The 19,869-nt window shown below is 39.2% G+C and overlaps 1 protein-coding gene across 1 annotated transcript in view; it reads left to right on the top strand.

Moving 5' to 3' along the window:
• The first annotated feature begins 425 nt into the window (after positions 1-425).
• The window catches only part of CDK13 (cyclin dependent kinase 13), a 43,866-nt gene continuing 24,422 nt past the window's right edge, over positions 426-19,869 (top strand). The window contains exons 1-5 of the mRNA XM_062491644.1: positions 426-1,615; positions 11,658-12,263; positions 15,371-15,538; positions 15,803-15,942; positions 17,767-17,937. Of these exons, the coding sequence (XP_062347628.1) occupies positions 426-1,615; positions 11,658-12,263; positions 15,371-15,538; positions 15,803-15,942; positions 17,767-17,937 (2,275 nt within the window). The remainder of the gene's footprint in view (positions 1,616-11,657; positions 12,264-15,370; positions 15,539-15,802; positions 15,943-17,766; positions 17,938-19,869) is intronic.

Raw genomic sequence — 19,869 nt, 5'->3', positions numbered from 1 at the left:
ACCTGACCCAGTCGCCCTGCCGGGAGCGGCTGAAGGAAGAGGTGGAGGAGGCCCACGCCCGGTGTCCATGTCCCTGCGCGGCGGCGCCCGCGGCCCGGAATGAAGTGAGGAGGAGCCGCCGCCGCCTCCAGTAGACACTTCCGTGTTGCGGGAGAGGCCGCGCCGGCCTGTGGAACGCTGCCGGTGCAGCTCCGCCACCGCCGCATCGGGCAGCGCGCCCAGCCCCGGCCTCAGCCCGACCCCGTATGTATCGGTGCGGCTCCATGTGAGGCGGGCGGGCGGTGCGGGAGCGAGCGAGGCCCCGGCGCGGCCCGCGGGTGTCCGTCCCGGTACGTGTGCGCGGCGCCGCCAGGTCCCCATGGCGCCCTGAGCGCGACGGTGGCGGCGGGTTCCCTGGGCCGCGCCCTCGGCCGTGAGCGAGCTCGATGCCGAGCACCTCGGACGCGGCGGCCGGCGGGAGCGGGGGCAGCCGGGGCTGGGGCAGCGGCGGCAGCGCGGCGGTGGAGGCGGCGGCCGACAAGAAGCGGCTGCACCACCGGAGACGGAAGCGCTTCGCGGCCCAGCCGCAGCCGCCGCCGCCGGCCCCGCACCCGCTGCTGTTCCCGCTGCTGCAGCCCCCGCTCCTGCAGCCCCCGCTACTGCAGCCGCCGCTGCCGCCACAGTCCCTGCTCTTCCTGGCGGCCACCGGCGCCTCCTCCTGTTGCGGGGACGGCGGGGAGCGGAAGCGACCGCGAGGCAAGCGGCGCTCGGGCTCCCGGCACAAGCGGCGGCGAGGTCGCGGCGGCGGCGGCGGGGGTACCCAGGAGGCGGAGAAGCGGCGCGGTAGCGGCGGGTTGAGCACGCTGGTGGAGGAATACGACGACGTGAGCTCCCAGTCCGAAGGACTATTGGGCAGCGGCGCGGCCGGCGGGGGCAGCGGCGGGGGAAGTCCGGGCTCCTCCTCGGGCGGTGGGACCCAGCGGCAGCGGGGCGAGGCGGAGCGAAGCGGCCGGTCCCGGCGGGAGCACCGCGGCAGCAGCGGGCGCTCCAAAGAGCGGCACCGAGAGCATCGCCGGCGGGGAGAGGAAAAGGCACAGCAGGAGGGGACGGCGGTACCGGGCCGCGGGGCATCCGAGCCCTCCTCGTCCTCCAAATCCCGCAGCCGCCACAACCACACTGGGAGCCAAGACCGGGAGGGACTCAAGAGCAGCAGCAGCGGCGGTGGCAGCGACGGCCGCAGGAAGGGCTCCCTCGCCTCGCCCAGCAGCGGCAGGAAAGACCGGGAGAGCAAATCCCACCGGAGCCGGACTAAAACGGCTAAAGAACCGCCGTCGGCGTACAAGGACCCTCCGAAAGCTTACCGGGACGATAAGCCCGAGCCCAAGGCGTACCGGCGGCAGCGCTCGTCGCCCAGCCCCGGCAGGGATGACAGCCCTCCTCTGCACCGCTCCTCGCAGAGCCAGCGCAGCCGCAAGTCGCTCAGCCCGGTGGGCGCCCGCTCTCCGCTCAGCCCTTACAGCCGGCGTCGATCCCCCAGCTACAGCCGGCACAGCTCGTACGAGCGCGGCGGTGATGTGTCGCCCAGCCCTTACAGCAGCTGGCGTCGGTCGCGGAGCCCTTACAGCCCCGTTATCCGGTAAGTCCGGGACCGGGAGCGAAGGTGGGATGGGGTGGGGGCCCGGTGTGTGGAGAGGAGTAATGACTGGGGCAGAAATGCAGGAGAGGTCGGAGAGATTTGCATCCAGTGGCAATCCCTCCCTCTTGCCCTTTTGCTGCCAGAAAGCTGGGGTGAGGGGCCGGGAAGAGGGACGAGTACAAAGATCTTCCTGTCCTGTCTGTGGGGGAGAAAGGGAGACAAGGGTGCCTGTAACACTTCTGTGCCTGGTTTCTCTCCGTGGGAGACCACCTGGTTGGGAAAAGGCTTTTACATGTTAAAGGGCACAAGAGCATTTTCAAATGAGAGTGACTGAAAGAAGGTGCTTCTTGGAGGGCAGGTTTTCTGAAGGACCAATTTTGATTTTTAAATCTTTGCTTAAAAAGTACAGACGTTCTGTGGTACATTTTTATGTGTCCTGTTCCTGGGTAAAATAGGATGCATATCGAAATGAATATTGAATATATCTGGGTTTGGTTTAATTTCTGCTAATCTAAAGAGAAAACCAGCTGACTGACAGTTTGTGTTTACAAGTGTTTTCTTGCTCTTTTTAGAGGTCTAGAGAAGGACTTGGGCTTTCTGTTTTGCTAGAAAATTGAGTCTGTGTCGTGCTTTGATAAATTATCTTGTACTTTAAATAACCTATGAAAAACACAGGTTTCTTTTCCTGGTAAGGTTATGCGTGTGTGCATAATTAATGTATGCTTGCAGATGATTTTTCTTCAGTGTTAGTGGGAACTCAAGGTGTAAAGGTCAGCATTGCTTGAGGTTTTGAACTTTATGTGGTGAGGAAGTGTGGGCTGCATCTTTGTAATCAGATGTAAACCGTGTTGTGGAATTAAAGCTCTTCAGAATATTTTAACTTGCAGAAAAATAACCTGAAATTTTAAAAGTACTTGCTTAGCATGTGTTTATAACTGAAGATTTTTATTTCCTATATTGCAATCTTACTATTGCCTCGTTGTTCTGTAGACCTACTTAAATTCATGTCTGGACTTTAATTTTAAAGGTATCCAGCAATGTGTTGTTCCACTGACAAGAATTTTGTTTAGAAAGCATTACCTGGTGGGTTCTCTGAGAACTGTTCTCTGGTATTTTTAGTAAAGACTTCGTTTTGACCACCATTTGGGGTGTCCTGTAGTGTATCCAGGGAACATGATAAAGCAGTTCCATGTTTCACTGGCTCTTGGTAGAGTCTGCTGTCTGGGGTGTGCATCAAATGCTGTTTAAAGAGCAAAGTAACAAAGCTGTGTCCTACTTTGTTCAGAGAGATAGAGCCAAAGTGCTTTGGGATAAGAACTGCGATTGTCTAAAAGCATGGTAGTATGGAATAATTTTGTGTGTAGTAGGGTGTTTCTGGAAGAAAACACTGTAATTGCTCAGAAAACATCATGCTGTTCTTCTCTGAGTCTCTTACAAGTGGTTAAAATACACTTTCAAGATTGCTTTAATAATAGCATAGCAGGAATATTATGTGCATAGTTTGATTAAAACACCCTAAGAATCAGATTATTTTCTGTAGTTGCTTATATCCTGGAATAAGAAAGCTAATAATGATGCATGGAATTATGTTTATGAGGTTTGTATTTAGGAATAGGTCAGTATTTAGGAATAGTCAGATTGACAGCCCAGTTACGTTCAGGGTTCTGTCTTATGCACTGACAATCTGGGCTGTAGTAGAGGTTTGTAGGAGTATTCTTCTTCTGTTGGAGTGCAGTGGGCCTGTGATTTGAAGAATGAGAGTTTAAATCTCCTGATTTTGGAATTTACTTTGTAGTGAGTAAGTTTTTCTTGAGCCTGCAGATCTCTTTCTAGGAGTCAGCTTTGTGACTCCCCAGTTTTTCTTCGTCCCTCCAGTTGCATTGTAATTTGTGTTTAGTTTTTAACTGCTTACATACAAATATATACAGATTGTCAGATTTGCAGGAAAGGGATTGGAATGGCTGAGTGAAAAAGAGAGGTTATAGAGGTTTCTATATGTAGAAAGATTGTATGTCTGTCCTAATGGGGCATTGATTGCAAAGATGTTACTTTCATAGAAAACAAAAGAAACCTCAAGTGTGAAGATGAAATCAGTTGTTGATAATGTTTACCTGGTGTGGAGAAATGAAAGTCAGTGTTTTTTTCCTTCCATACAGCTATTGATCATAATGTGTATTGCAATGGCAGTGGGGAAATAGAAAGGGAGGAGTTTTTACTGTTTTTAACCATTCAAAACTATGTAATAATCACTTTTTGCTTTGCTCTGTCGTCCTACAACCAAAAAGCTGAACATTTTTGCTGTCCTGTTTGACAATGATACAGTGGCCTTAGACTTGACAGAATATTACAGTTTCATAGAGGCAACAGCTTCTTACAGCACCTGTGTTCTTCATCTGAATGATTTAAAGGCTTAATTCCGGGCTTGTACCAAGCTGCAGTGATGTCCAGACAGTAGGAACTTTGTATGTGACTATTTCAGCCTGCAAGTCTTTTTGCTCTTTTCATTTTATGTCTCATATATGTGTCTTCTCTAATGTTATGTAAAGTACCCAGTCATTTTGGTATATAGAAAATGATTGCGATGCAGTTCTAACATACTTGGAAAGCCCGTGTGTTTAGTGGTGGTTTTTTAATCTAAGTGTCTGAGCTGCTAAGAGAGAAACTTCTAGTAAACAGCTGAAGAGAAATAAGTGAAGTCAGCTTTGCTCGTTTGAAGCAGCAACAGTGCATTGTTGCTGTTGAGGTTTGAATTGCAGTACTGACTTTGCTTTATAGCTGATGTTTGGCTGTGGGTTCTGAGGAGAAGCAAAGACACTGGATATGTGTTCCATACTTCATGATTTCTCTTTGAATGATAGACTAACTGCCTTTTCTATTGTAATAGATGGAAAAGTTTGTGTTTTGGATAAACCGATTGAGCTGTATTCACTTGTCAGTGGAAGCTTTACTTGCTGTTGGTGGATTTTTATTACTTTTATTTTCTTGTGGATAGGGTAACACAGCTGTTCTAAAGTTAGCGCGTGCATATTATTAGAGTGGAGATTCTTCTGAAAGTATGAGGTATTTATTTCTCTGCAGGAAAAATGGCTGGATTAAAAAAAAAAAAATTCTCAACCAAACCCCGTGGTTGACAAAAGAAGCAGACACAGTTTCTTGTTTCCTACAATTTTATGCTAAGCTAGTTTCCAGAGTCAGGTCATATGTTATGTGATCACACATTTAATTCAGTAAGCAGTATAAATGAGTAATCACATTTTTCCAAATTTGGATACACCTACCCATCTGCTTAGATGAAAGTAAGTGGGTAGGGCACTACTAGCATAGTACTATGGTGTGCATAGATGTTGCTTACAGGAAAGATACAAGATTTCTTTTCATTTTGGTACTAAAGCATCATCTCAGTCTGTATTGTTAGCTAGTCTGTAGTAGTGAGGCTCTGAAAAATATGGGTCATTTATGTGCAAAATCACAAGTGTAGGGAGAACAGCAAAATATATACTCGGCTAGTAAATGGGAAAGCCATGGTGCCATACATGGATATGAAAATAACTTTCATTCCAGTAATTCTACTGCTTTTGAATTTAAAGGATTAAGAAAGAGTTTGACTTCCCCCCCTTGATTATTAAAAATATATTTTAAAAAATTTAAGCTCTCCAGTTTTGTTTAGTAAAACTGTATTTTGCCAAATTTAAAATGGACCACGCTAGGCTTTCACTGTTTCAAGAAGCTAATTTTTCCTGTGCACATGGCTGGCCTTTGCCTTTTGCTCATCTTCCTTTCCTTTCCTTTATGCTGCTGCTTCTTTCCTTATTTGAAAAAGGAAATTTCACTTGAAAAATTTAGCTTCAAATATGTTTAAAACACAGATTTTGAGTTGGCTTGGCCTTTTGCTGGATGATTTCTTTGTAGGCCAGGTTCTTACATGAAAATAGAAGGTTTTAAAGTATGTTCAAGAAACAAAAGCCCAGCTCAGTTTTCCAGTATGTATTAGAGACCTTTTTAAAAATTTACATTTTGAATCAGTAAAGTTATGTAGTCTTTGTATACAAAGCAGCTGAGTAGGAGGTTGGTTGCAGAGCTGCATAGAATTTAACCTTGAGCTAGGAGCTAGAGAAAATAAATAAAATTAATGAATATGGTATCAAGTGAAAGAATACTATTACTGTAATGGCTTAAAGAAATGAACTCTGTTTGCCTGCTAGAGCAACATAGAAAAGCTATTCTGTGAGCTAAAATGTTTTGTCAAAGTGGTTTATGTTACCAAGGGATTGTAAATGTCTTGGAAGGTCTGTTGTGAAGCCAGTTGATTAAATTTAGGTCTCTTTCCAAATACACTTGCTGTGCAGGGAAAGATAGCAGTGCTTAGTCAGTAGTCCAGCATTACCTGGGGGTTAAAGAAAGAGCTGGGCTGCAGTGGTTGTCTTAACTTCTTTTGGACTGTTAGGTTTCTTGGTTTTGCCTTCATGTTTTCATAAATCCCTTTGTGTTATGCCTTGTTAAAAAGTGACTAACAAAGTTAGTTCACTTGTTCAGCTTACACACCCTTATGTATTTCAGCTACTAAATTGTTTTCACTTAGGTAACATGTAGCTGGCCGCTAGCACTATGGATTTAGCTTGCTCTTAAAGCAGTTTAAAAGAAAATATGTTTTCAGGTTTGGAAACATGAGAATTAATTATAAATATAATTAATAATAATTGAAATAAATGTTCTGATTTGTCAATAAAATGTAACTTTTTTTTTGTATTAAGGAGGTATTGAAAGGGGACGGAAACACACACCTAGAAAGGTAGCATGTCAAGAAAAACCGTTTAAGCTGAATAAAACATATTCCTGGAAATCTGATGTAGTAACAGTTTTCTTTCCTCTATGGATTCAAATATCAAGACAGTAAAAGTGTTCTAAGCTACTATTTGGAATTCTTTCATTCTCTGCTCAACAATATAAGTGGTATCATATCAGTGGACATTTTTCTTTAGTTAAATTAATCAGTAAATTTGCTGTTTAGTAATTTATTAGTGAGCCAGTGAGGTGCAATAAAATGACGCCTATAAGGAAGGAGAAATGCAACAGTTTTGAAACCTCTACTTCAAAACCTTTTGATCTCTTAAGTGTTGTTTTTTTTTTCTAAAGTAAATAAGTACATTGTATGAAGCAGAGAAACAATGAATACCTGTTTGTTTTGTGAAATGTTGGGTCCTAGGGAAAAAACAAAAAAATTGGAAGGAAAGAACCATGATACCTAGACCAACTTTTTTTTCCCGTCTTTGAGGGCATTATTTTCCTTGGTCTGAAATGTGGAGTTTTGGTTTCAGGGTGTCTTCCTTACTAGTGCTTTCTTCCTTTGTCACTTTCTTTAAATTTTGAATCTTCTCCTATATGCTTTGAAGGTAATACATTAACTTTTGCTTGTTTGGGTTTTTGGTTTCAGTTTTTTGATTTTTGTTTGTTTTCCTTTTATTTTATAGCTATAGCTAAAATTTAATTTCTTCCATGTCTTTTTGCAGCTAGTCAGTTGTTCTCACTGGCTTCTTTGTTGCCATCTCTAGGGAAGAGACAAAGCTTTAGAACTTATACTACTGATATTTATGGTCTTGAGGCACATTGGTTTTCTTTTTTCTTTTTGTCTCTTTCTTATATAAAAACACACTATCATTTGTATATGGCTAAGAAGGGATTTTGCAAGTGTCATGAAGTGTTGTGAAGTTGTCCTCTCTGTAGGGATCTACACTCGTGTGAAGTTAATTCAAGATGCTGATAGAAGACTATTAATGACTTAAGAGGCAAAGGTACTCTAAAATAGGGCAGAGTTTCTGGGTGCAAATAGAGAGAGGCATCAAAGGAAAGTTCCCTTCTTAGTAACTTAGGCTTCTTACTAGCCTCTCCTCTTATGTGTTAGCAGCTTGTGCTTTTGTTTAAGAGAGTGAAATGTGGCCTTTAGTTTTAATAAACTTCCTGATTTCTCCTTACTTCAGGAAGAGGAATTGGAATTGCGTTGTTCAATGTATTTGCTTTTTGCGGTGCAGATCTGTGCAGTTGCTTTTTTTATTGTGTTCCTTTTTACTGTGTTAAACACAAGCTGCCAACTGCATCTGCAGTAGTTGGTGTCAGGTGTCAGATGTCAGATAAGGCTTTTTACATATATGTGTATGCATGTACACATTTAATAGAGACCTGCTGGAAGATTTAGACCATGTATTTCCGATGTCTGGCCTGATGTTTTTTCTGGGTTTCACTAGGTCCTATTAACTGGCAGACACTGGCTGTTGTGTGAGTGCATTTCTGTGCTGCTGTGACTTCATCTTTCATGTCAAATGTGAGGTCTGAGCAGAGCGAGCTAGCTGGTTTTATTATGTATGATGCAGTATTTCTCCACTCTGAGTGCTGTATAAGCTTTTGAGGGAAAGCTTGTAAATGCGTCTGTATTTTTGGATTTGTGCCATTTTTATAGGTGAAAACTTGTACACAAGTTGTCTAGTCTGTTGAGACTTCTGAGCTACACAGATGTAAGAAAGTGATAGTTGAGTGTTTGAAAAGATTATTAGGCTTATTAAAACAGCAGGTTTTATAATTGTAACCCAAATGACTAGCACTTTGAAAAATCTGCTTTTTACTTAAAATTCAGGATTTATCTGTTTAGTTAAAAATGTAGGGTCTAGCTCAGTGGTTCAGGAACAGCAGGGGATTCCTGCTAAGTTTTTTGGGGTGCTACAGGTACTATATATAGGTAATATACTTTTTTTCTGACATAAATAATGGAAAGGCTTTAATTTCCAGTGCAGAGGTTATAATCAGTCAACATATTTCATAACTAAGCTGCTATAATTTTGATCTGCTTTTAAGGGCTGTAACAGGTACTGGGACTGAAACTTAACTATTTGTGTGCATATGTATCTGCTGTCTCCCACATTAATGCAGTTCTGACATAAAAACTTGTGCAGTTGTTATGTGGAGTGTGAAACCTACGATGGATGATGGTTGGGTTTGGGTTTTTTTAGCTGGGCTTGCATAAATTCAAGTTCATGTCCCAACTCTCTTGATTAGTATCACTGAAGTGCAGACATCAATCCACTGACAATTGCTACTTGTTTTTTGAAGTATACAAGTTTAGGCTATTTTTGTCCTAGGTTTTCAAAACTGCTTCTTTCTCACTGAGTTATGGTAGGTGATCAGGTGATCAAATTAGTTATCACTGATTTGAACAGATTTTTCCATTTTATCCTTAGTAGTGCATTAAACCAACCTGTTTTATTTTGTACCAAAGTGGAACAGAACTGGTCTTAGAATCAGTGGTGTCTCAGCAACTGTGTTGTTCTAAGCTGCTGCTTCTCTTTTCTAGAGCATGCAAAATCATGTCTGTATTTGTTAGTTACATAATTATTTTCTTTGTTAGATATCAATTGAAACAAACAAGAAACCCCATATCATAAAATAAATAGGGCTTATTCTGAGACCTTTAGGGCATGTTCTAAATTTAGTACAGGTTGCAGTGAAGTACTTGGGTTGCAGGTTATGTTCCTCAGGTAATTGGAAAGAGAATCAGTCTGAAATAACTGATTTATAAACAGGTTGTGCAAGAAGATTTTTTTTCCAAGACAGGTCAGTGACATCCTTGCAAATGATGCACCATTTATAGAAGTCAGTTTAGGACTAACAGGGAATATTAGCCTTGTGCTTGATGCTGGAGAAATGTAATTATACTGATTCCAGGGCAGATGCAGATCCGCAGCAGTAACACTTCTGTTTGAGATCTACAGTAATTCCTCTCCAAAGGTGAGACAGGTGTGAGGAGAGCTCTGGTTTAGTATTTAAAGTGTGTGTATTTTCTAATTTTTTTTCCCTTTTTCTCCCTGCTACATTGTCTTAATTCTGTATGATGGAGCTTTGTTACCTTTTTAGTTTTACTCCTGTTTGGCCAAACCTGAAAATATTCTACAGGATTTAGTACTTAGATCTTCAAAATGAGAAATATTACTTCAGCAACATGGTTCATAATTGAGTAGAAGTGAGTTTTCAATGGAATTTTTGCACCCAATATTATGATTTTATTTGGTCTTTATTAGACAAGAACATATATCTTTACAGAGTGAACCAAACATTTGATTTTGGTTGAAAATTGTTAGAAGAGAATTTTGAGGCTTTTTCCAATTAAAGTGAAGAAAACCTGTAGGATTATAATTTTCATTATTATTACTGCTACTCTCTGTCATTGTTACCCTGCTGTGCCAGAAAATCCTATAAAACCTGCTTCCTGGCATAGAATTGAACTGCTAGTTTCCAAGAGTTATCTTTGTCTGGGATTTGGTTCTTTTCTTTCATGTGTCTCTAGCCATTTGGCTCAATTTCACTTGTAGAATTTTGAAGCTTGTGCTGTACTATACAGTTGCATACACATTGTTTTCAGTCACTTTTTGTTTGATCTGAGTGACTTTTTGTTGGGTAAGAGTTCCTGCATTATAAAAAGAAGAGAATGTAAATTTAGAAATTAGTCAGTATTCCACACAAAAGAAATACTATTGTAGTAGATTAAATATTTGTTCAGTTGAAGCACTGAGATGTAATTTCTTATGTTGATAATTAAAACTGAATTAATTGTCGGTAAAATTAAATTTGGTGTGGGATGGGTAGTCCTGATCATAGTGACTGTAGTTGGCATTCTTTTTGTTTATCAGGTTTCTGGTTTTTTGTTAGTTTTGTCTGGGTTTTTTGTTTCCTTTTGTTTTGGCAACCTCCCTACACTGGTGCCATCCTTTGAACTCTGAAGTTCTTGAATCTTCAGGGAGTCTTATTTTTGCTACTGCTTGATAATTTTTCTTTGTTCAACTGATAAATAATCCTATAAATAAATAATACATTTTTAATCATGAGCATGCTTTTTCTTCCTCTTCAAACAATAAGCAAAATAAATTTCCATCAAACTTCAATCAAGAAAGTACTTGTAAATCTGATGAAAATCCTTGTTATTCTTGGTATGATAAAATGAATTAAAACCCCTATATTTGATTTAATATATTTTGTAACATTACTATGTGGTAACAATGGATTAGGCTACTTTACTTGTTCCATGCCTTTCAGCTCAATTAATTTTTTTCCCTTTATTTCTTAATGAGCAACTGACTCAAAACTAGTAGTAGGCAAATTAGAATATCCCTTAAAATTCTGAATGAGAAGGCATTCATATGAAATTGTATTGTTGTACAGTAGAAGTTTAAGATTGACATCCCCCCCTCCCCCATTTTAGAAAATTTTCTTGCTATGATTTTGTAGACAGCTTAGATTTTTTAATTGTTATTAGTGTCTGCATTCAGATGCAGTTATAGCATAGGTTCATTTGTGGGTTATGTTTGCTTATCAATAGCTGTAACAAATATTGGGTACTTTGGGTAATATTGGGCTTTTTGGGAGGGGGGAGGTTGTTTTGGTTCTTTTTGAACTTTTACAATTGAATTTCAAAAACGGAAAGCTCTCTTTCAGTTGGTTACATTGCAGCATTTATTATTCAATATTTTTTCTTTAGTATCCAATTTTTTTCTCAGTTAACTTATTTCAGTGGTATTTATGGAAGTGAAAATTCAGAAGTTTCTACAATTAATGCTTCAATGTTGTTTAGATTTCTCTTGTCCTGTTGTTATTCTAATTTCATTTTGTTGAATTCTGACTATGTAGTCAATTGAATCTCTCTCAAATACTGTAAATACTAAAGGTGTTTGTACAAGTTGCATACATTGAGATTTTCTTTAAGGAGAAAAATATTGCTCAGGTAGTGAGGAAAGCAGAACATTTCTTGCATTGTACAGAAGTATTGTATTTCGCAGTTCTGTGAGAGGAGAAACTGCATCTAAGAGTTTTAATGTTTCCTAACAGAAGCCCGTACAATTATTTTTTTTAATGCATGGTCTTTCCTACTTCATAGACTTCTGTTTATTCTATGAGCATGGTGATATTAATTGATTTTAGAAATGTAAATTGTCAAAAGGTAGGTGTGCTAGGAAAGCAGCTAGACTTAATTTTACCTGGGTAAATCTTTACTTTTTTGAAACAGGAGATCGGCAAAATCTCGAAGCAGAAGTCCATATTCATCAAGGCACTCCAGGTCTCGTAGCAGACACAGATTGTCTAGATCCAGAAGTCGTCATTCAAGTATTTCTCCTAGTACATTGACTCTGAAGAGTAGCCTGGCTGCTGAGCTGAACAAAAACAAAAAAGCAAGAGCTGCTGAGGCAGCCAAAGCCAGTGCAAAAGCTTCCAATACTTCAACACCTACTAAGGGAAACACTGACACTGCTGTAAGCACACCTCAAGTGAACAATGTTAAGGACCTGAAGAAAATCAAAACGGAGCACACACCTTCTCCTACAAGCAGTGCAAATCTGAAAAACGACAAGGCAAAAGCAAAGGTCTCGCTTCCTGAAACAAAAGCGGAAAATAATTTAATTGCAGACAAAATTACTAAACAGAAGCCTGCAGCAGTAAAAGAGAATAAATTGACTGTTGTGAAACAGCCACCCGTCCCAGTAAAAGAGAAAAGCAAACCGAGCACACCAAGTGTAGCAGCCAAGGAGAAAGATCGAATTGTTACACTACCGACCTCCACACTGCCACCCTTGCCTCTGCCTCCCACGCTGCCTGAAGATAAAGAAACTGATAGGTGAGTTGTGACAGACATTTGCTTTTGGGATTGTTTTTTCCTTTTTATAATGGTTGTTGTTATTTCCTTTGGAAAATAGATATAAAACTATATGGTAGATCAGGCTAATGCATTGTTTTAATTTATTCTTGCTCTTCAGCTGTTTGCTTGGTGATGTAGTGAACTGCAGGAATTTGATCTTTGAAATAATTTATTAGTTCATGAAAAAAGAAGAGTTTGGTCTAAGGAGACTCCTTCTCTAAAAAAGTCTACTAAAGAAATGTTTTAAAATTGCTGGTACATAATAGATTTTGGCACTCACGAAAGGATGCATTCAGAATTCAAGATTTAAAGTTTGGTGTGAACATATACCTAACTTCTGGGGAAAAGTTGAATTCAGTAGCAGTATGTGAAAATTCTTCCTTTAGCTGGGGTTTGGCGAAAAGATTCTCTTGCCTTTGAATTGTTTTGTAGCTGGGCGTTATTTTAGTGCAATTTATTTCAAATATCAGTATTATTTTGAGTGTATAATGGAAGTGATGTTCATGGTTTATCATCTGTGTTAATTCTGAAGTGTAAAAATAGGTCTGTAGTGCAGAAATTAATTTCTGTGTTCCAAGTGTCATCTGAATTTCGACTATGTGAAGTAAGCCAGAAATTGTTAGCTGGAGGTGAAAATGTTTCTCTTGTGTTTGCTAATAATTTAAGTTTGTATTAAACATTAAAGGTGCATAGAAGGTTTGGGAAATAATTACAGCCTAACATAGTATTAGACAGTTGCATGTTTTTTTTAGTTGTAAAAAAGAAATCGTTTCTTGTCCTTCAGCATTGAACTCTAGCAAATGTAATAATAGTGTAGTGAATGTATGATTTCATTTACATTTGTGGCAAAGCCATCCTCTAGGTAAATGAGAATCCTGATACTGTGAGCAAGATTTACTGTTTTAACGAAGAGCTGGTCTTTCTAGTTTAACTAAATATGACTGGCATGGCACTGTTAATTGCAACAGCATGAAATGAGATTTCATATTGAAGCCATCTGATTGCTTCCAATTATTATTATTATTATTGTTGTTGTTGTTTTATTTTAATGGATTGCCTGTTTTAAGCTAAACTGAGGACTTAAGGGGCAATTAAGCAGTGGTTCTTTCAGCACTGGGCTCATTCTCCTTTCAAAACAAAAAGCCTACTGCTTGCAAACAGCTGCATTAGAAAGATTAATGAGAAATAATTGTATGCTTTGCTTAGTTTTGACTATAGGATGTTATAAACTTTGGATAGGAAATTATAAGTCATGAAAGGATGTAGATCAATGTTTTCAATAGCAGAGGAGGGCAAAGGTATTTACCTTGGGCTCTGAGTTACTATGGGGAGATTGTGCCAACAAAGAAAGCTTGAGCTCAGTGCTATGCAGAACTTCCATAAGTACTTTCAGTAAGAATCTCATAAACCCACAAATAAGCAGCCTAGGGGAGCATCAGTGTTGCAACTGCACAACGCAGGTTAGCCAAAAGGAAAAATTGTCCTGCTCATCAATGATGTGTGATTTAGAAGACCTGAAAAAGAGGCTGCTCTTGGCTGCCTCTTTTCATGTGCCGCTTTTAAAATCTGTGTCAGAACCTTTCATATGTTATGCTTTCACTCATATTGAAGATCTTGGGGAAAAATTATGAGAGAAATACTAATATATATGTTAACTTCATGATACGAGTTTTTTATTGCCATGATAGTGACATGACTGCATTAAGGTGGTTTATTCTTTATAGCATGTTAGCCATTATATTTGTGATGACAGCAGTCTGTGCTTCCTTGTGATGGTTCTTAAAGATGGGGCAGTGGCAGTTTAGGCAGTAGTGAAAAGAAGTAAGTGTTCAGTTTTCACAGAGAAGCATAGACATGCAAAACACTGGAATGCTTTATTTGAATATATAAGGACTATTCATTGCAAGAAAATGTGTGCATTCTCTATTGTGGGCAATATCTTTCAATTTAGAGAAGTTCCTGCCTTGTCTGTGAAACTAAGCAGGTAAGAAATAGTAGAAAAACAGTTACAGAGAAGGATGAATAGAGTGATTAAATGCAGCTAATTTAGAAAATGTCCCCTTAAAGCATGACTTAGGTTTTATTGATATAGTGATGGAGATTAAAAGAGTGAATACTGTGTGAGAGTTGTATAGGGGAGAAACAGTTACGTAATTATATAATGTTTAGAAATGGTGATGGCTTTAAAATTACTGGATATGCAGTAGCTGAACAAGTCTAGCCAAACTAAAAGAAGTTCTGGTAAAATGGAGCCATGTACTTAAGAAAAAAAAAAGTACTGCAGCAGTTATGATTCCCTATTAGAATGGGAAGTACCTTTCTAATATCATCATGGGATTGTTAAAAGATGCTGTACATGTGTTTGGGGATTTTTGTCCAAACAGAGATGGACAGTATGTGTTATCTAATTATGGTTAGTTAAAAATCAGTCAGGTATCAGTAACCCATGTCAGAAAATCATTGGCATTTTTGCATCTGTTTTTTTTCCCCACTTGATATGTATGCTGATCGTTAGACATGTGTTGAATCTGTAGTGTTTCAGCAGATGTGTGCAATTAGAATTTGTAAGTGAGGTGATGTGGACAGCCTTGTAATACCCTGCAGTGTTAATGTAAGCATGAAGCTCATTACCTGTGGAGACCAATTTTAGATAGAACTGGGTTAGTCAGATATTCTGTCTTATATGAGGAGTCAAAATACAGATTTTACCACTAAACTTTTGATATCTGGCAGCATCTAGGCTCTAAATATTTTTAATAGTCTAGGCCATAAGCTTGTGAAGAAGCTTATGTGGCAGAAGAAGCCTGGCCTGGTAAGGCTTCTTGTGTCATCTGACCTCAGCTTTCACCAGAAAGGTCTGATTTCACAGTTCTGTAGAATTGTGGTACTTAACTATGCATCTTCCAAAGAGCTATTTGTGAGTCATTTATCCAAGTCCTGCAAATTTTAAGAGCAGATGTTTTAGCTGTTGATGCATTGACAGTCTAGAATGTATTTTTTTAAAAAAATAATTCTAATAAGTTTTGCTTTTATGTTAATACTTTACTATCTTCAACTTATTAGCAAAATGATTTGTTTTTAAATAGTTTGAGAGAGAATCTTTCAGTGAAGTCAGTTAAAGAAACGGAGAAGAAACTTCGCCATCTGCTTGCAGACTTGCCACTTCCACCTGAGTTGCCTGGAGGAGCTGAGGTGCCCAAAAGTCCTGAAGAAAAGAAACCAGCAGTTCAGTTACATAGCAAGAGAAGACCAAAGTATGTTTATTAACTTTTTTTAAAGCTTATCGAGCAAGTAGATATAATAATAGTTTCTTTAAAATATGTTCTTGTCAAAAGAGTTCTGCTTTTTGCCATTTTTAATATTAATGTGGCTTGACTCAAACTGCATGGTTTACTGCCACTTAATGGTAATAAGACAGTTAAATAATAATGTCTCAAATAGTGTAGAGGGTGTCCTCAAAGTTAAGACAATGCCTAGATATACTAGCTGCATTCTTAAAAACATTTGTTGCTTTCTAGAATATGTGGACCACGACATGGTGAAACAAAAGAAAAAGAAATTGACTGGGGAAAGCGCTGTGTGGATAAATTTGATATCATTGGTATTATTGGGGAAGGGACTTATGGGCAAGTTTATAAAGCCAGAGATAAAGATACAGGTGAGTTCACAAAAGGTAAATGTAATCCTACAGTTTTAAATGAACAGGATGGTTTTGGTTTTTGTTTTGTATTGAGTAAAAATTGTGATATTTTGCCCTCATGTTTGGAAATTTTTTAGTTGTTGGTGTGTTAAGTTTTAAGTTTAGCATTTGTCTAAATTAGAAATTACTGTTTCTGCATTGGAAAATCATTTATCTGTAAAGCTGTGGCTGAAATCCAGCTGACTAGTCCTAAATTTGAATTCTTATTTTTTGAGTTTTGATGCTCTGTGTGAAGTTGAACTAGTAAAAAAGAGAGGCTTAATATCCTGGGGAAACTAAATGTTACCCTACATAAGTTGGCAAACTGTAATGAAACTTGTAACGGGATGTAACTGTAAAAGAAGCTATGCATAAAACTTAGTCCTGGTTGTTTGTACTCCATCAGTCACTAGTTCATAGTAGGAAGGGAATCTGCTTCTCTGCAACACAACCCTGAAGAATTGAACATGGACTATTCTTTCAATATAATTGACTTTACACTAGTGACATTATTTTTAATTTCATGTTAAACTATTGCTGAAATGAGTGAGCAGTCACCAGTAGGATACATAATATTGTCACTACTTCTAAATAGGTTATCCAAATTCTTTATATATGCTGTATGCCATGTGATTGTTTTCTGCTCAGTTAGTAGTTCTTTGCATGATTGCTTGCCCTTCTGGCTCATTTCTGCATGCTTTAAATGCTGGACTGTTTTCTACTTCAGCAGTAGCTGAATCCCATAGGATCACATACCAGCCTCAGTTCCTTCTTTCTGATCGCCAGAAGAATAAGCAGTCCTTATTCCTGAGAACCTTTGCAAAGCATTGTGAGAGTCTCCTGAGATACTCTTCTTTGCATATTTGTCTTTTAATCCTGCTACAACCATATTGCCTTTTTGGCAAACTTGGGTTATTTGTGCATCATTCATCTCTTAACCTCGCATTCCACAGAAGTTGTTGCTTTCTGCATTGAAGGCATCCATACAGATACAGCAAGCAAATCTGTTAGCTTTGGATTCAAATCCTGTTTGGAGAGTGGCATTATGGCCTTTGAGATACCTTAGAAGCAGCTGTGTTATGGGCTTTCAGAGCAAGTGGATTTGGTGTCATGATGGAATATGATCTATTGTGAGTGTGTCGTGTAAGTTAGTGTAGGGTAAGTACTTTTTAGAACTAACAGAGATACCCAGGCTGTCAATTGACTTCACAGACAGCAATAAACTTCCAAGAACAAAATGATGGAGCTGGCATGTATGGTCAATAGACACCCTCCATCATGAGTAGATCATGCTCCTGCCATTTTGTAGAATCCAGTTTGATCCACCCTGCAATATAATAGTAAGGGAAAATCTCCTCACCGTAAAAATGGTCATGCCTCTTGTGCTTGTAGAAAGTATACTGATGAATTTGAGAACTCTTTAGTCATCTTCCTTATATATTGAACTGCATAGTATTTCTGGCTAGATACATGCATTCTGACCAGTGGTGATACAGTATTAAGAAATCCAGAGCAGTCACAGGCCTCTGTCTCTAAAGCTGCTGCTGATAATCACTCTTTACTGGTAGACATGGTGTGGAATATTGGGATATGTGAGTTGTGCAGGAGGAAGAAGGATAGCCCTTATAGTGTGTAACTGAAAATTCTCATTTGTAGTTTTGCTTCTGTATGTGATGCTGATTTCTGTTCAGCATTGTGCTTGTTGCAAGCATCAAGGTTTTAAAAAAACAAACGTACAAATCAATACTAAATCCCATGGTTTGGTTGCTAATCTTAATGGGTTTTATTAAAACTTTCTCTTAGGGGAAATGGTAGCACTGAAGAAAGTACGTCTGGATAATGAAAAGGAAGGGTTTCCAATTACAGCTATTCGAGAGATTAAGATTCTTCGACAACTTAATCATCAAAGCATTATCAACATGAAGGAAATAGTGACGGATAAGGAAGATGCTTTGGACTTCAAGAAGGACAAAGGTACATATCCTAACTGGGGTTGCTTTTTCTGGACTCGTTCTTATTGTGATAGTCTGCTATGCTGGATTTGAAGTTATGCTTTATTAAAAAATATGTTTGCAAGTTGTGATGCTTGATGGATTTTAATTTTGATTTAAGTATTTTAAGTTGTTTATTTAACTCAGCTGTGCATTTTGCTTATAGAAACATTTTTCTGCAAATATTTTGTGGGATAAAAAATGTACTGCTTGATTGTGGTTTTCCTGTAGAGGAACAGATGTTGTACTCCTTGACACTTATCGATTAGGGAGGTCAGAAATAATAGGAAGCTCTTAATTGTGAGCTTTTTTAACCTTTTATTTTTTTAGTATTTTCTCATACCATCTAGATTATAGTAGGCTGAATGTGGAAATGTTTTTCATCTTAGGCCTTGGTTTTATTTGAATTGTAGTTCAGTTACTTTTTTGATGATTAGGCATGCATGTTTTGTGGGCTAGAAGAAGAGCAAATTAAAAGAATGAAAGGCAAGACTTGTATAGTGGTAGTGTTTTTCCCCCAAAGAGAGGGCATGCAGACTTCTACTTTTGGTTGCTTCAGTTTTAAGACTGTCTTGTTTGACTTGCTTCAGCCTCCTTAGTCTAGAGATAAAAGCAAACAGTTAAAATCATGCAGTGTTGTTGCTTGGTACTTCTGATATTGGAGTGGTATTTTGCCACAGGAAGCATTTCATTTTAGTATTTAAGTATTACAAACCTATCACTTTGGAGGTTTTTTAGTGTCGTATGGACAATTTGTTAAATAGTTTGGCTTTGGAGACTATTTGGAATGTGGTATCTGTACTTCTTCGCTTCTCTCCCTCCCTGAGTCTCCATACAGCATGCCCAGCAGTAGTGCAGGTAGAAGATGCTGTATACACTGCATGGCCAGCTGAAAAGCCAGGTGATGTGAGGATTCAGAAGGTGGATATGAAGCAGGAATGAGTTTGGATTTTTTTCCTAGCATCTTTAGAGAGTATAATACCTTGAAGGGTGTATGGCACTGATGTGCTTAAAAGCAGGAAGTATTTAGCAAGAGTTTCTCGAGAGCTTTGCAGGTTCAGTGGTCAGGCCGCACTCAAAATCCTGGCAGTCTGCAACAGCCAGTTTAGTCTTTATATGTGCACCAGGTTTTAATTAGGTCTAACCTACTTGGCTAATGAGACCACACTGAGCTTTGACTTAATACATAATGACTTATTAATGAATTTTCTTTCCTTCTGTTTAGTGCCATGTTTAGAATGGAACACTAAATTTATTTTTTTTTACTTCAAACTGTGTCTCATTAATTTCACACGGGTTTTTTTTTTTTGTCCAAGTCTGTATTTGTACTTTTGATAGTACTTCTGATTTAATCTCTTGTTCTTATTTAACAGCATATTAAAACAAGTACATTTTCTAAAATTTTACAAGGGCAGGGGCTTCTCTGGAGATGCTAGAAGAGAATTAATTTCTGATAGTTGAGCAAGTTCTGATAGTTTCTTGAAGACATTAGCAGGATAATGAAACTGCTGTTAGAACTTCTCTGTGAAAAGATGGAAGTTGTGGGGTTTTTTTAGGCACTGTATTCTGTATTTCTCTAATGAGTAGTTCATTGTGAGAAAGGGATTTATAACTGAGCTGTGGCCAAATTGTAGTCTATGCAGGGAATGAATGCAGGTGGGAGGAAATTTGGTCTTTTCAAGTGAAGTGTTGCAAATGCAAAAGTAGCCTTCTTAACAAGGAACCATTAGAAAAGTGGTAGTGATATCTTACAACAGGCAGAGTTTACAGTAAAAGCAGGGTGTTTTGCCTATATGATGAACATGCTTATGCTTAATGTATGTTACATATTTACCATAGCTTTGAAATATGACTTGGAAAGCCCTGCTGATATCCCACTTAGAAGAATAGGGAATGAGAACATTTTTGCTATCAC

Source organism: Cinclus cinclus, chromosome 1, assembly GCF_963662255.1.
Source record: "Cinclus cinclus chromosome 1, bCinCin1.1, whole genome shotgun sequence".
Lineage (NCBI taxonomy): Eukaryota > Metazoa > Chordata > Aves > Passeriformes > Cinclidae > Cinclus > Cinclus cinclus.
This window is presented reverse-complemented; position numbering and strand designations above follow the sequence as displayed.